The sequence below is a fragment of the Camelina sativa genome, unplaced genomic scaffold (assembly GCF_000633955.1).
Source record: "Camelina sativa cultivar DH55 unplaced genomic scaffold, Cs unpScaffold00430, whole genome shotgun sequence".
Lineage (NCBI taxonomy): Eukaryota > Viridiplantae > Streptophyta > Magnoliopsida > Brassicales > Brassicaceae > Camelina > Camelina sativa.
This window is the reverse complement of record NW_010921700.1, coordinates 183,223-197,438: the sequence shown is the minus strand read 5'-3', so window position 1 is coordinate 197,438 and position 14,216 is coordinate 183,223. Positions and strand designations below refer to the sequence as shown.

Here is a 14,216-nt window from a genome sequence, read left to right as displayed (position 1 = left end):
AAGCAGTTCAGAACCCAAAGGATTATGCAACCGCACATACCATCTGTGTCCAGACTGTACATCCACACATCACTGTGGAAAATGAGATTCAAGATGGGAAGGATCATAATGAGCTCCAGGAGAAACACCTCAACTCACCCGATGAGTCATCCAAACAGACATTCGATCAGCTGGATCGAGTAGACCCCCAAGTATGTCTTCGTGCGACCAGTCCAGAATAGGAGGAGTTCAAGAACCATCGTGTGGATACTCGGGTAACAACACCATCTCCACTTCTTGCAACCTAGAAAGGGGAATTGGAAGCGAGATACAAAGATACTTTTGATCTCCAGTTCGAAGAGCTTGCATATCGCATGTCATCGCTGAAAATCTCTGCACCTAAACTCTTACCTCCACATGTCCTTAGGGAAGAGATCAACCGACAAACCATTCAATGGAAAGAAACAGCAAGGGAAGCCATTAAAGGAATTAGAAATGCGATTTTGATAAGTGGCGTATGCTCAGAAGCATAGATGAAAGTCGAAAAGAAGTTTGAGGATCCTGGTTCCTTCACACTACCTTGTTCACTTGGTTTTCAAATCTTCACCAACAATTTGTGCGATATAGGAGCTTCGGTCAGTGTTATGCCTCTCTCTATAGCTAAGAAACTAGGATTCAATGATTTCAAGCCCTTCAGTTTTTACTTGATCCTCGCTGACGGAATCGTTAGGAATCCCCATGTTCTTCTTGAGAACTTGCCTATTAGGGTTGGAAAAGTGGAGATCCCTACTGACTTTGTGGTTCTAGAAACGGATGAGGAGTCTGAAGATCCATTGATCCATGGAAGACCATTTTGACCAACAGTTGGTGTTGTGATCGATGTCAAGAGAGGACAAATCAACATTGAGCTTGGAGAAAACTTCAAGATGAAGTCTGATATCAATGAAGAAGTAAAGAAGCCAACTATCAATGGCCAGGACTTCTCCGTTCAAGTATTTTCAGGTGATACCAAGCAGTTTCAGAAATATATGATGGTATGCTCAAGGGATTTGTTAAAGAAAAGAGAGAGGAATGTTGCATTTGCTGATAAACTATGAGATAGGGGTGAAACAGCATCTGAGCAAGCTGAATGCACTAGAGCGGTCCTCAATGCCTCTCTATCACCAACCAAATGCTTAAAAAGCATGAACAGTCAAGCTTAGTGACTTTAAACAAGCTCACTTGGGAGAAAGTCTCAAAGGTATCTTTTAATTTTTGTTTTTGTTTAAACTTTTTGTGATTTCATCTCTTTTATTTGTTATTTTTGATTTTTAGGATAACAAAAACAAAACAAAAAATAAAACAAAAAAAGCAACACGAGGTGGAATCCGAGGGTGTACTCGACGCGCATGATCGTGTGCTTACTCGGGTGGGTTTGAAATCCAAATTTTCAAACCCTTATCCCATGCTCGAGGGAAGCCCTAGCCACCTTCACTTCTATTTAAGGGAAACCCAAGCATACCCTCTCCAATAACTTGAATTTGCTAAGTTTCCTTCCCGTTCCACCGTTTTTTCCTTATTCTCCAAAAATCTCTTTCGCAAACTCGAGTTTTGTTTTTTTGGGCACTAACCCTATTAATTCCAAGCTTTAGTTCTTTCATATCAGTTTCAAGGATTTTCCATGGCTCCCAAGATCAGAACCTACAAGAAGAAGGGCTCTGCCTTTGGCTCAGCTACGCCTCAAACTGGAGAAGATAGAAGCCCTGCTCAAGAAATTGAAGAACAAGGAGCCCCTACGCATTCTTTGCCATCCGGTGCACGACTCCAGTCACCGACCCATCACATGGAACCCTACTCGAGCATCCCTTCGGATAGCAGGTCCGGTAGAATCACTAAATCCAGGTGAATATGCGGTTTGTCGAACACCAAGGCGTAAGTAGCTGTTCACGTCAGAGAGAACAATCACTGATCCTATAGAGGTCGATTCAGATGCAGGAAAAGGGAGGGACGACGAGGACCGATCCACCTATTCACGCAACAGAGGAGTGATTTCGAAAGAAAAAGGCCTGCTTCTAAAAAGGCTAAAGAGGTAGCTGAGAGGGTGGTGGAACAAGAGAATGAGCATACTGATGGGGAGAGCACAAAGAAGGACGAAAAGCAGCTTGAGAGGACCAGAATGGCTTCAAGGAGGTCAAAGAGAAAGGAAGAAGGGTGTCCAGCAAAATTTCTCAAGATACTCTCCAAGATGAGCTTTGTAGGAACTCGTTATCCCCACCACGAAACGATGAAGAAGTTGGGGATCGCCAGAATTGTTGAGTTCTTCTTTGATATGTGCTACCTAAGCAAGCTTATGATGACCAACTTGGAGGTTTACGGAGAGAAGACGGTACATTTATTTGCCACGCTGAAACTGAACTATTTTGAGGACCACCCGAGGCTCAAAACCGATGGTGAGATCAGAATCATTACATTCTCAGTGAGAGGCAGGGGGTACCGGCTCACTTTCAAGGAGATGGAAGTATTGTCCTGATGATGTTCGTTTGGATTTGTTAGGGGATGTAAATGGGGCTGTGTACCCACGAAACATTCGAGCCTATTTTTTTTCTTATTTGAATAAATTGTAAGTCTCCTACTTCTTACAAAAAAAAAACTATCTTAAAATCTGACTACATGCGATGTATATTGTCCACTTAGGTGTTTATTTGTTTTTTCACTACTTCCCGCAAACTTTGCTGGTGGTAACGGTTGCTAGAGATTGATGTCAATCACACAAACCATTTCCAATCGCTCCCAACTGCTCGAAACCATTGATTTCCAAAAGCTGCTTCCCGTAAGCATTTGCGGTTGCGGGCGATTGCGATTGAAATTTATTTTTCTAAACCAAAAAATAAAAAACAAAAAACAAAACAATGATAATGAATTTTTTTTTCTTATATCATCTACCTAACCATTAAAGGATGAGAGAAAATGAAATACGTATACGAAGAGATTAGATTCTTAAAAAAGTTGAAACTAACGATAAAACCAAAAATAACATCATACGAATCCACGGGACTGATAATCAAATCTACTAGCATTGACTTTCCTACAATCTGAATATCCACTCCCCTCTCTCTTTAAAGTACCGCCAGAAACTCGCCTCTTGCAACCTTAACGGCTCTAAACTGTTCACCGAATTTCCTCTAATTTCAAAATATTGCATATTTTGCTATATTATTTTTATCCACATATCGTGTGGGACTTTCCTAGTATAATATATAGAAAGGGTTTTGCAGGCACCAACGAATCTGACTATGTAGACAAATCCTGTCATATTGATTTATGGCGAGGCGGTAAAATCCTTGGCCTTCCCAAAGAGCTATAACACTGTTGTTGTGATAAAGTTACACATTATCACAATACTAAGGTTGTGAATGGAGATATCATAAAAGCGGTTTTTGAAGGTGTTTTTGTGAATACCGCATAAAGGTCACCATTCATGCACAAAAATATTAACTTGCGTTTTTCACAAAAAGAAAAAAAGTGATTCGCAGTTTTACACAACATTTTTTGCCTTGGACCGCCTTTATGATCAACAATGCCTTTTACCTAGCGGATTTGAAACTGCAACAATACTATAATGTCTTTTTAATAATTTTTAATACAGATATGCTTTATCTTTTTTTTTTTGTGGCAAAACAAATAGGCAAGTACTGCATCCTGAAAAAAAATTAATCCAACATCGTAAATAACGTAACATATCTGTATATAACATTATACCACTTAAAAAACATTCTTCTTTTCTTCTTTCTCTATTAAATTATAAATAAAAAATAAATAACCAAAATGTTAATAACTTATGAAATATTTTTAGTTGGGCATAAAAAATATTTATATAAGAAACTAAATTTTAATTTAAATAATTCTGGGTATTTATGGTTCTAAATATTTTTTCTATTAACACAAAAATATAGAAATTTACAGTTATATTAATTATTTATATTTTTACTAATCTACTCATACAAATATTATAGTAACAATATATATATATATATAACTTTACTTATGAACCGCAATTATTTTTTTCACCAATCAAAAATTGTTTTGTACCGCTAATTCGGTATAAACCGCACTTGCTCCGTAAATATATTTCTCCTACATAAACCGCAGTTGAACCGTACCGCACTATCAATTTTTTTGTTTCGCACAATTAAATACACCATTACCATTCGGACCCTAAGTGTTCCAATCACATCACTGAGTGTTCCAATCAGTGGAATGACAAAGTTACATATTGAGAGAGAAAAAAAAAAACTGAAGACCATAATTTTCATTGTTGATGGTGTTCAGTGCCAATTTATGTTAGAGCATCCTTGAAGGGATAAATTATATACATCCGTCATTACTGGTTTATATATATGCATATAGCAATAATGGTAAAAAGGTGAATGTGGTGCAGCATATATATATATATACTTTATGGGCCTTGGCTACTAAAGAGAGAACTCGAGTTCCTGATGTGAAAGAAAAGAAAATCACAATTAAAACTTAAAAGACAAGAAGAGAAACGTAACTGCCACAAAAAAGAGAGGATAAGGCCACTAAAAATAAATCATTAAAGAAGAATTTAAGTGATTTGTATTCTTTCCCATCAAAAGAATCAATTTAAGTGATTGGTCAAACGGAGGAGAAAATCAAATTGAAGACTTGGAATCCACAAGGCCAACTAAACATGAATAAGAGTTAGTCTTTCTTCTTTTATAAAAAAAGTGTTAATGGTTAGACTAAATCATATCTAGTCTCTGGATCATCTGAAGAATTATATCTTACGAATAGAAGTCATAAACTAGAATCAATATTTGATATGAGAAACATTCTAGATTTGTTTAATTCGCCGTAGTTAAACGTACGCCATCTTGTGAGGATAAGAAATCACTATAGTGGAATTGATTATATTAACTGTTCATGGAATTGATTTCGGCTTGTGGAAGAGATCATTATATATAATGATGGCTCCATGAAGTGTTTTTTAAAAAATGGTGGAATTGATTTGTTTAAAGAAAATGAAAACTCAATGAACACCATTAAAGTGGACGTAAAGTAACATCCCAATTAAAGAAGAGAAAATCAGGCTTCAAACAATTACAATTTGTGAGTGTTTCTCTTTGTGAATTGTGATGAACAAACACAAAGAGCAAAAGAATTGGCGGTTTCATGTGATTCACAATTATATTATTACTAAATTTAACCTGCGGTTTAATAACTATTAAGAAAAATATATGTTCTATTTTTTTATTTATTTTACTATATTTTGATTAATATTTAAATTCTCTAATTTTAGATAGATTGTATTTTTGTGTTTGTGAAACGACTAGACCATTTTTTTAATATAATAATTAACTAGTGATTTTATACAACAGTGAAAATAAATAACAATATTGAACTAGAGATACTAAACCGATAAACCAATTATCATTTCAACATAATCAGTAATAAACTATCCAATAAAGTCAATAAGCATTAAAGCAACAGCCTAACAACATTTTAACGATTAAACTCTAGCAACCTAACCGAAGTCAAACATTAACCAATCGAGCCACTAGAACATTCTCCTCTTCATTGCCTTGATTCTACGTTCACACTTTTCCTTTACCTGCACCATGAACAACAATTGAGATGCATGAGTATTATCACAAATACTCAGTGAGGCAATCCTCCATCTACTGGGCTACACACACAAGCAATTGAGAACTCTAACAACACACAAATAAATAACACAATCAAACCAGGCAACAAGCAATTTCAGGTGCTGCTAAAGGTTGGTGTCGACGAACACCCTCATGATGTCGATCGACACTGCCACCTGGTAAAGGTAGGTGTCAACCGACATCCTCCTGGTGCCGATCAACATTGGAAATCTGGTGTCGACCGACACTTGCTCGACATCCCACGGAAACTCTAGTTGTGTCGACCAATACCTCCACATGGTGTCGACCAACACTCATTAGAGCCCTCGCATTGGTGTCGACTGACATTGATGCCAAGCATCATTTTCCTGCGATATCCACCATGAATCTCCATCCCAAAACACCTCTCACTCGACCAAGGCATCAATAGGAGCGAAATCAAGACACATAGACACAGAAATCACACCAACATTCAAGCGAATCAATCACACAACTCATAGAAACACAAAACAGAGAATCTCAAGCTTAGATTAGCCATGATCATGCACTAATCTCTTGTTTTGATTGAACTGACGAAGAACAGCAAGATCCAAGCCTTCAAATGACTTCTACTCGACATCCACGCTCAGATCTTCTTCTCCACGTTCAAAAAACACCAAAACCAACTTAGAAATCCATAGAAAATCACATAAACCTCTCAAGAAACTTTATGGGACTTTTCTCACTTGCCAAAGGTAAAAACAGCCTAACACTCTCAAGGGCGTCGAGTTCCTCCTTTCAAACACGACCCCTAGGGTTTTCCAAAACCCAAGCCGCATTAGACCGACATTTTAAACAAAACCGGTCAAACCAAGAGTGTTGATGTCGACCGACACCCCTATGATGTCGATCGACACTCACCCCAAACTGGATTTTTTAGTTCGCGGATGTTACAATTCTCCTCTACTAACATAGATTCATCCTCGAATCTTGAACAAATATCAACCAAGGACTCCCGTGCAACCATCTCCACGACCTGCACTTCCTTCGACCGATTCACGAAGGTTACCTCCAGGCGATAGACTCACATTCCAGAAATTATTTGCTTTTGGCCTCTCCTTACTCATAGGTCACAACCTTGAGTTTATATTGGCTCATCATCAGGCCTTAGCCTGCATGCCATAGTATTGGCTCATCATCAGGCCTAAGCCCGCATACCATATATATATATATAAAGGAAGTCCAATATTCGTCTCTCGGGTTGCCACCCTACAACATGCTTCCGGATCATCATCCAAAGTCGATATACATCTCATACTCTCAAGCCACAAAGTCTCAGAACATATACGGTACTAGGAGGACTAAAGCTCCCCAAAGAGTCATTCAGGACCAACTATCCTTAGAGCAAACAATTCTGAACACGTCTAAGTCCTATCTCCTAACTATGTCTCCCTCCCGTGGCTCGCGTAAACATCACAATGTCCTACCAACCACATCTTCCCTCACCAGAATACCTCATAACCTCACAAGGATCATCAATATGACACAAGGGCCACCACTAAGGCCAATATATGTCCTAAACAGGACCACCACCAAGGCCAAACAAATGTCTAAACAGACCGCCACCAAGGCCAAACAAATGTGCTAAAGAGGACTGCCACCAAGGCCAAACAATTGTCTTAACAACGACGACCAACAAGGCCACACATCCCGAAAGACCGTCACGAAGACCACACATCTTGAAGGACCTCCTAAATATGCCACACATCCGGAAGGACCGTCACAAAGACCATACATCCCGAAGGATCGCCTAAACAAGCCACACATCCCGAATGACCGCCTAAACAGGCAACATTGGCTAAACAGCTTGCCACAAAGGCCACTCAATTGGCTAAAGAGCCCGCCATAAAGGCCACACAATGTCCCCAAAGACCACCACAAGGGCCACACACTGACTGAAAAGTTTGCCATGAAACTTTGAAGAAATTTTTGTAGTCAGCTTCAGGTTCAAACTTTTCTGTAGGCATTGGGTCTGTGTGTAACCCTGTGTTATGACCAAATTCATCCAAACCGAACTTGATAGGTTGACCACCAACGAGACATCAAATTTCCTTCTTATGTATTCTTAATTTTCTACATAGTAGGAAATGTACAGTCTTACTAGACCACACAAATTGGCTATCAGCTAGCTTAGCAATTATTCCAATAGGTACCTTCTTCATTTCATCCCACGCATCAGGTCCTATTGATTCTCTAATCCCAGGGAAATCTCCCATCTTGAAATTGTTATCAATGTTTTTATTCTCCAGAATAGACTTTTCTTCTGCATAAAGTCTTGGGGGTAATCTCTTGCTTGTTCTTTAGAAATAACCTTAGCCATCTGATCTGATAAATATAATTCAGCAGTAAAGCATAAAATAAATCAGCCACAACATAAAACAAACTCAGCCACAAATACATTGATAACCATAAATCAGCCGTAAATCGTAAAAATAACTCAGCTGCGATAACCATAACTCAGCTGTAAAGCATAAAATAACCCAGCCGCAAATACATTGTTAACCATAACTCAGCCGTAAACATACAATAACTCAGCCGAAACATAAAAAAAACTCAATCATCAATACATTGATAAGAGATAACTCAGCCGTAAATCATAAAATAACTCAGGTGCGATAACCATAGCTCAGCCTTAAACATACAATAACTCAGCCGAAACATAAAACAAACTCAGTCATCAATAAATTGATAAACATAACTCAGCCGTAAATCGTAAAATAACTCAGCCGCAACATAAAACAAACTCAGCCACATATGCATTAATAAATAATAAATCAGTCGTAAAGCATACAGTAACTTAGCCATCGAATCGAATATATCTAAAAAATCAACCACCATATGCAAATTAACGACGACGACAATCATCCGTAAACTATCAATAAAAACCCTCAATAAACCGAATCACTCAAAAATAAAGATTCGACACATACCGGAACACGAAAACAAGCACGACTGTAGACGAAAACGAACACGACTATGGACAAAAACAAACACTACAACGATGAAGAGAGCGAGAGAGAGCGAGAGAGAGATAGAGAATCGCTGATAAGCGTCCGGAGGATAAAGACGAGAATTAGGATTTAGTGATGATATCTCCAAGAAAGAGAGTTTTTTATTTTTTCCGTTTGTGAACAGTAACACAACCTTTAGATAATTTTTTCTTTAACTTTTTTTATTAGATGTTTGAAAAAGTTTACATAATCTTTAAATAAACGACTCTTAACACATTATGTAAACTTTAAATCAATTCCGATATGTGTTAAGTGTCGTTTATTTAAAGATCTAAATGAGTTTGTAGGGTTTATGGATAATTTAGATCTAATTTTGTTTTTAATTTAAAAAATGACTAAACATTTGCTTTTAGTCAAACTAAATAGTTAACTGTCTATTTTTGCGATTTTTTAATTGAAATTTACTCTCATTCGACCATGTTACCTTGCATAATAGGAGCTGACTTGAAGATGGGTTTTACTGGTATATTATACTATATTATGATTCATAAGGTTATCTCGAGCGGTAGAAATGGGAAAGGTTACTCAAAAACATAAAAATAATAATATTTTAATTGTATAGTTATATTTTTAATTTTTTTAATAAAGATGGACCAATAAAAAATGGTGGTGTGTTTGCAACAGTAATAGAAACGATTTTTGCGGAAGACTAAGTATTGATTCTCTTCTTTTTTTATTCTCGTTCTTCTCTATATTAATTTTTTTTTATTGAGAATACTTTGATGAGTATTCATTAGTGGAGATGCCCTAAGCATGGTTACAAATCAAAGAAACTATCTACTCCTTTTGTCGGCAGGATAAAGAAAAGAACCGGATGAACTGACTTTATATATATTAATATATATATATATAAAAAAGCTAGAGGCCCCTACAAATTTATTTATTTATTTTGTTCTTCTTCAATAATTCATGTCTTCGAGACGATCATACTTTGCGCCCCTTTTGTGTTAATATAATTGTACCCCCAGCGTCCATTTTCAGCATCTAATCGCATCAAGTAGTAGTCGACATGAGTGTTGTTAGCATGAAGGGTGGAGATGGAGAACACAGTTATGCAAATAATTCTGAGGTGCAGGTAAGCTTAGTACTTTTCTATAACATATGAACCATATTTAAACTTTGGAAAATATGTACTATAGATGATCTGAATAACAACTCCTTTGTCTCTCTTTTTCTGATATCAAATGTGTATTTTTGTTTGTTTGTTTTTTTTTTTTTTTCTATCTTTTGATTTAAGCTTTTCTTTACATATATAATTAGATTTCACTTTTTGTTTTAACTTTTTAGAAAGGTATTGCTTCTGATGCAAAACCGGTGGTGGTGAAAAACGTAAAAGAAATGATAGTGAAAATGGATTTTCCGGGGTGCATCAAAGTAGCTGACTTGGGATGTTCTTCCGGAAAAAACACAATCTTGGTTATGTCCGAAATCGTTAACACAATCATAGCAACGTACCAACAAAAAGGTCAAAACCCACCGGAGATCGATTGTTGTCTGAACGATCTTCCGGACAACGACTTCAATGCAATTTTCAAGTTGGTCCCTTCCTTCCACGAGAAGCTGGAGACGAATGTTCAAGGAAAGTGCTTCGTCTCAGGACTCCCAGGCTCATTCTACAAAAGGCTTTTCCCAAGCAAGTCTCTTCATTTTGTCCATTCATCTTTTAGTCTACATTGGCTTTCCAAAGTTCCTGATGGGCTTGAGGAAAATAAGACGAACGTTTATCTCAGAAGTCCATGCCTTCCAAGTTTGTACGAGAGTTATTTGAATCAGTTCAAGAATGATTTCTCAATGTTTCTAAGAATGCGTGCCGAAGAGACAATGCCTAATGCACGTATGGCTCTCACCTTATTGGGCAGAAAAACTTTGGACCCTTTATCCAATAATTGTTTCCAAGGTTGGTCGTTGGTATCTGACTCTCTCCTCGATTTGGTGTCTGAGGTACATTTCTTAATTCTTTTTGGTAACCATAATTTCTTCTAGATCAGAGTAGGTTAACTAATCTCCTTCTACTCTATAATTTTAGTAATAATAATAATAACTACATATATATTTATATATACATATTGGTTATTCAACTACTGTTTTTATGCCAGATATAAATTAAGCAATTCAAGTCGCCACTAAATTTGGGTAGTGTTATAAGAAAAAACTAAATTTATTTTATGTTGTATTAAATTTATAGGCATGATACTTTTATAATCTCTCCCTTCCACAAAGTGTCATTTTAAATTTATAACTAGATAATAACCCGCGCTAGTAGCGCGGAGAATTTTTATTTATTTTATTATTTGTTAATATTATGTTTATGTTGTATCATTCATTTACATGTTATATAATATAGTACTATATGGTGAATTTTGATTCATATTAAACTACTAATAGGTAGGCCTGGAAACTACTACTGATATCTCTATTGGACCCGTTTTTCGGTTTGTATCCGTCCCGAAAAAAGGTACCCGCAGCTTTAGGGTCGAGTGAAGGGTATAATAATTATATTATCCATGAATAATGATCGAGTATCGGATATTAATTTAATTTTTGAGCATCTCGTTACCCGTCTCATTACCCGTTTTATTACCCGACTCATAAATACACGTTAATATTTTGTAGAATAATGTTACCAGCGTGAGGAAATATTTATGTAAATTTGGATTTGTTTGTTACAAAATAATAGTAGAAAATTTATTAATTCTATATATTTTATAAAATCATATATTTAATTTACTTAAGGTCATACTCTGATTTCGACCCGTAGTTGGTACTACTATTTTGGTTTGGTGCAATATCAAATTCGTTAATTATACATTCGGTAAAGCCAAAAAAATCCAACAAAACATGTATTGACCCGTGATTTGGTATTACAAATTGATGTGATCGTGTTTAGAGATCTTAATATACCAAATTTACAAATTGAAGTTATTGGTATAACATGTTGTATATTAATTTTATAGGTGAAAATTACAATTAGGTTATGTATATTATCAATATTATACACTTAGTATTGTTTATATAGTGAATATTGTGTATAAACAATTAAGTTTTAGCCAATTAAATAGTTTGTTATTATTTCCTAAGATTTATGAAACAATAAATAGAGTTTTATTATTTTGTAAACAAATCTAAACTTTTCTTTTGTTAGTTATTAGAATAATTAAAATATAATAGCATTTTCGTAATATGTCACATCAGAACTGGTTAAATTTTTAACAACATAGCTTAAATAAGTATATAGATATATTTTAAAAATATAAACAATGTTGTATCCTAATTTTAATATATATTTGTTATTATTAAATGATTTAGATATGTAAATATTTAATCGTAGTTTTATAAATAAATTTAAGTTTTATAATTTTTTAAATTGTTTGTTATTGTTTCCTAAGATTTCTGAAACAATAAATATAATCTGTTTAATTATTTTATTACATAATTTCGAAATAATTTTATTATTATTTTATAAAATAATTTCGAATTATTTTATTAATGATTTCTTATAATCTAATAAATTAATAATTACTATTTTTTTGGATAATCATTTTCAGATTACAACAAATTAATATTAAGATTCTGTTATTATATTTTATATTAAAATACAGTGGCATTTTGTGTAATATTTTACATAGATTAAGGTTATTTGTTTAAAGGGTTGCTTAAATAAGTATATAGATGTGTATTTCCAACACAAATTTTACTAACAAAATATCGTTTAAACTCATTATTCCATCTTATTAATTAGAAAGAGAAATAAATTTAGGGTAATATCAAAAGACATAAGAGTGATTTATATATACACTTTTTTAATATGTGAAAAATGTTAGAATAATACTATTTGTGAAACAGAGGAAGTACATATCAATTAGTTTTGTATATTTTTCTTTCTAAATCAAAAGGTTTTGGGTGAATACCTTCATGGTTAGATTAAAGCCCTGATCATCGTTGTAATAAGATTTTGGAAAACGTTTTGAGTGTGCAGGGAATTGTGAAGGAATCAGATGTGGAATCTTTCAACGTGCCGTTCTACAATCCTGATGCAAGCGAGGTGAAGGAAATAATCGAAAACGAAGGCTCATTCGAGATCAACAACTTCGAGACAATATTTGGACTTTTCTTTTCATACCAAACTGGAGTGAAAGATGAAGATGTGGACCAATCATGTCGATTAGAAGCCGTTAAAAAGAGGGCTAACATGATAAGATCCATCATGGAACCGATGCTTGTTGCTCATTTTGGAGATGCCATTATCGAACAGCTATTTGATAAGTATACATATCATGGATGCCAACGTTACGATACTTTGTGCAACAAGCCAACCGTTAATTTCTTTGTTTCGCTGACTAGGAAGTGATGGACCTTCGATCTGTGTCTGTCAATAGTTGAGGAGATTATAATAAGACAATAATATAATGATCCATTTACATCCATTTAATATGAACTCAAAGTACACAAAAACACAAACAAGTCTTATTGCAAATCCTTTAGAATACCATAATCTTATCTTCTTACAAAATAATTAGTGGTAAAAACTAAAAAGGGAAAAGAAAAAAAAAAGTCTAATGAAGTCTCGCACCGAAGAGTAGTTGACCGTTTTAATGTTGTACTCTGGTGCTAGAAGACATCGGATAATGATTTAAAAGTGACTTATCACCTTCTCATTCCGTTACTTGGTGTGGTTCTTCTTCTTTAATTGCCTAGTCTCAGATGAGATATGTAGATAACATTACATGACGAATTATGATGATGATGGAGTCTATGATCAAGGGGTTTAGTTATTAGCTGAGTAACGGCCCAGCTTTCCAGGATGGCGCCATTGAAAGGTTTCCATCCTATAGGGAGCTATTGATAGCATCTGCTCTTCAAGATGAATATCCCGTTTCTCTTCCGTGACACTATGTTTTTAAGTTTTTGTTTTTTTTACCGTGAGACCAAATCTTTAAAGTCATACAGTTTTAACAAAATATAAACAATTTGACTAAAAGAAAAAAGAGTTTAGGATTCTTCTCCACATAATATGCTGTCAAACTCAAACCCTATTCCCTTTCGTACAGTCAACACAAAACGAGTTTACAAACAAAACACAGTACAAGCCAAATACACTGACCAGAAAATGAAAGAAAAAAAAAATCGATTTCTTCATATTCCAGCGAATTTTCTATTTTCATATGAGTAGCTTTTGTTATGATGATTATTATTATTATTTTTTTCCCACTATGTTCGTATGTTGGCCGTGTGATCCTATACTAACAATTAAGTTGGATGTAACTAATTTTTGGGACGATTAAGAAAACTATTTCCCTTTAATCTACATTTCAATTACAACCACATATATATAAATGCATGTTCATTAATACGGAAAGACAACAAATAACAATGTTTTTAGGAAAGGTTTGTTAGTTTAGTTGCAATATGATAGTATTTGTTAGGAAATATAATATTCATCCGGCCAGATCATATTAATTATTCTATTTCAATCTGAATATGCTGTTGCATATTAATTATTCTATTTCAATCTGAATATGATGTTGCATACTGAATAGTTTGA

The 14,216-nt window shown here is 34.9% G+C and overlaps 2 protein-coding genes across 3 annotated transcripts; both read left to right on the top strand.

Moving 5' to 3' along the window:
• Positions 1-512: 512 nt before the first annotated feature.
• On the top strand, positions 513-836 carry LOC104773053. Its single transcript, XM_010497602.1, has one exon. It carries the CDS (start codon positions 513-515, stop codon positions 834-836), a length of 324 nt encoding a protein of 107 aa, XP_010495904.1.
• Positions 837-9,391: 8,555 nt separating this feature from the next.
• LOC104773048 (salicylate/benzoate carboxyl methyltransferase) lies at positions 9,392-13,109 on the top strand. 2 transcript variants are annotated; one of them, XM_019242571.1, is made up of 3 exons: positions 9,392-9,749; positions 9,962-10,615; positions 11,060-11,196. In XM_019242571.1, exons 1-3 carry the CDS (start codon positions 9,684-9,686, stop codon positions 11,153-11,155), a joined length of 816 nt encoding a protein of 271 aa, XP_019098116.1. In that variant the 5' UTR covers positions 9,392-9,683; the 3' UTR covers positions 11,156-11,196. The 2 variants fall into 2 exon arrangements, with proteins under 2 accessions (XP_019098116.1, XP_010495898.1); XM_010497596.2 differs by lacking the exon at positions 11,060-11,196 and adding an exon at positions 12,651-13,109 and having other exon boundaries at positions 9,402-9,749.
• The last annotated feature ends 1,107 nt before the right edge of the window (positions 13,110-14,216 follow it).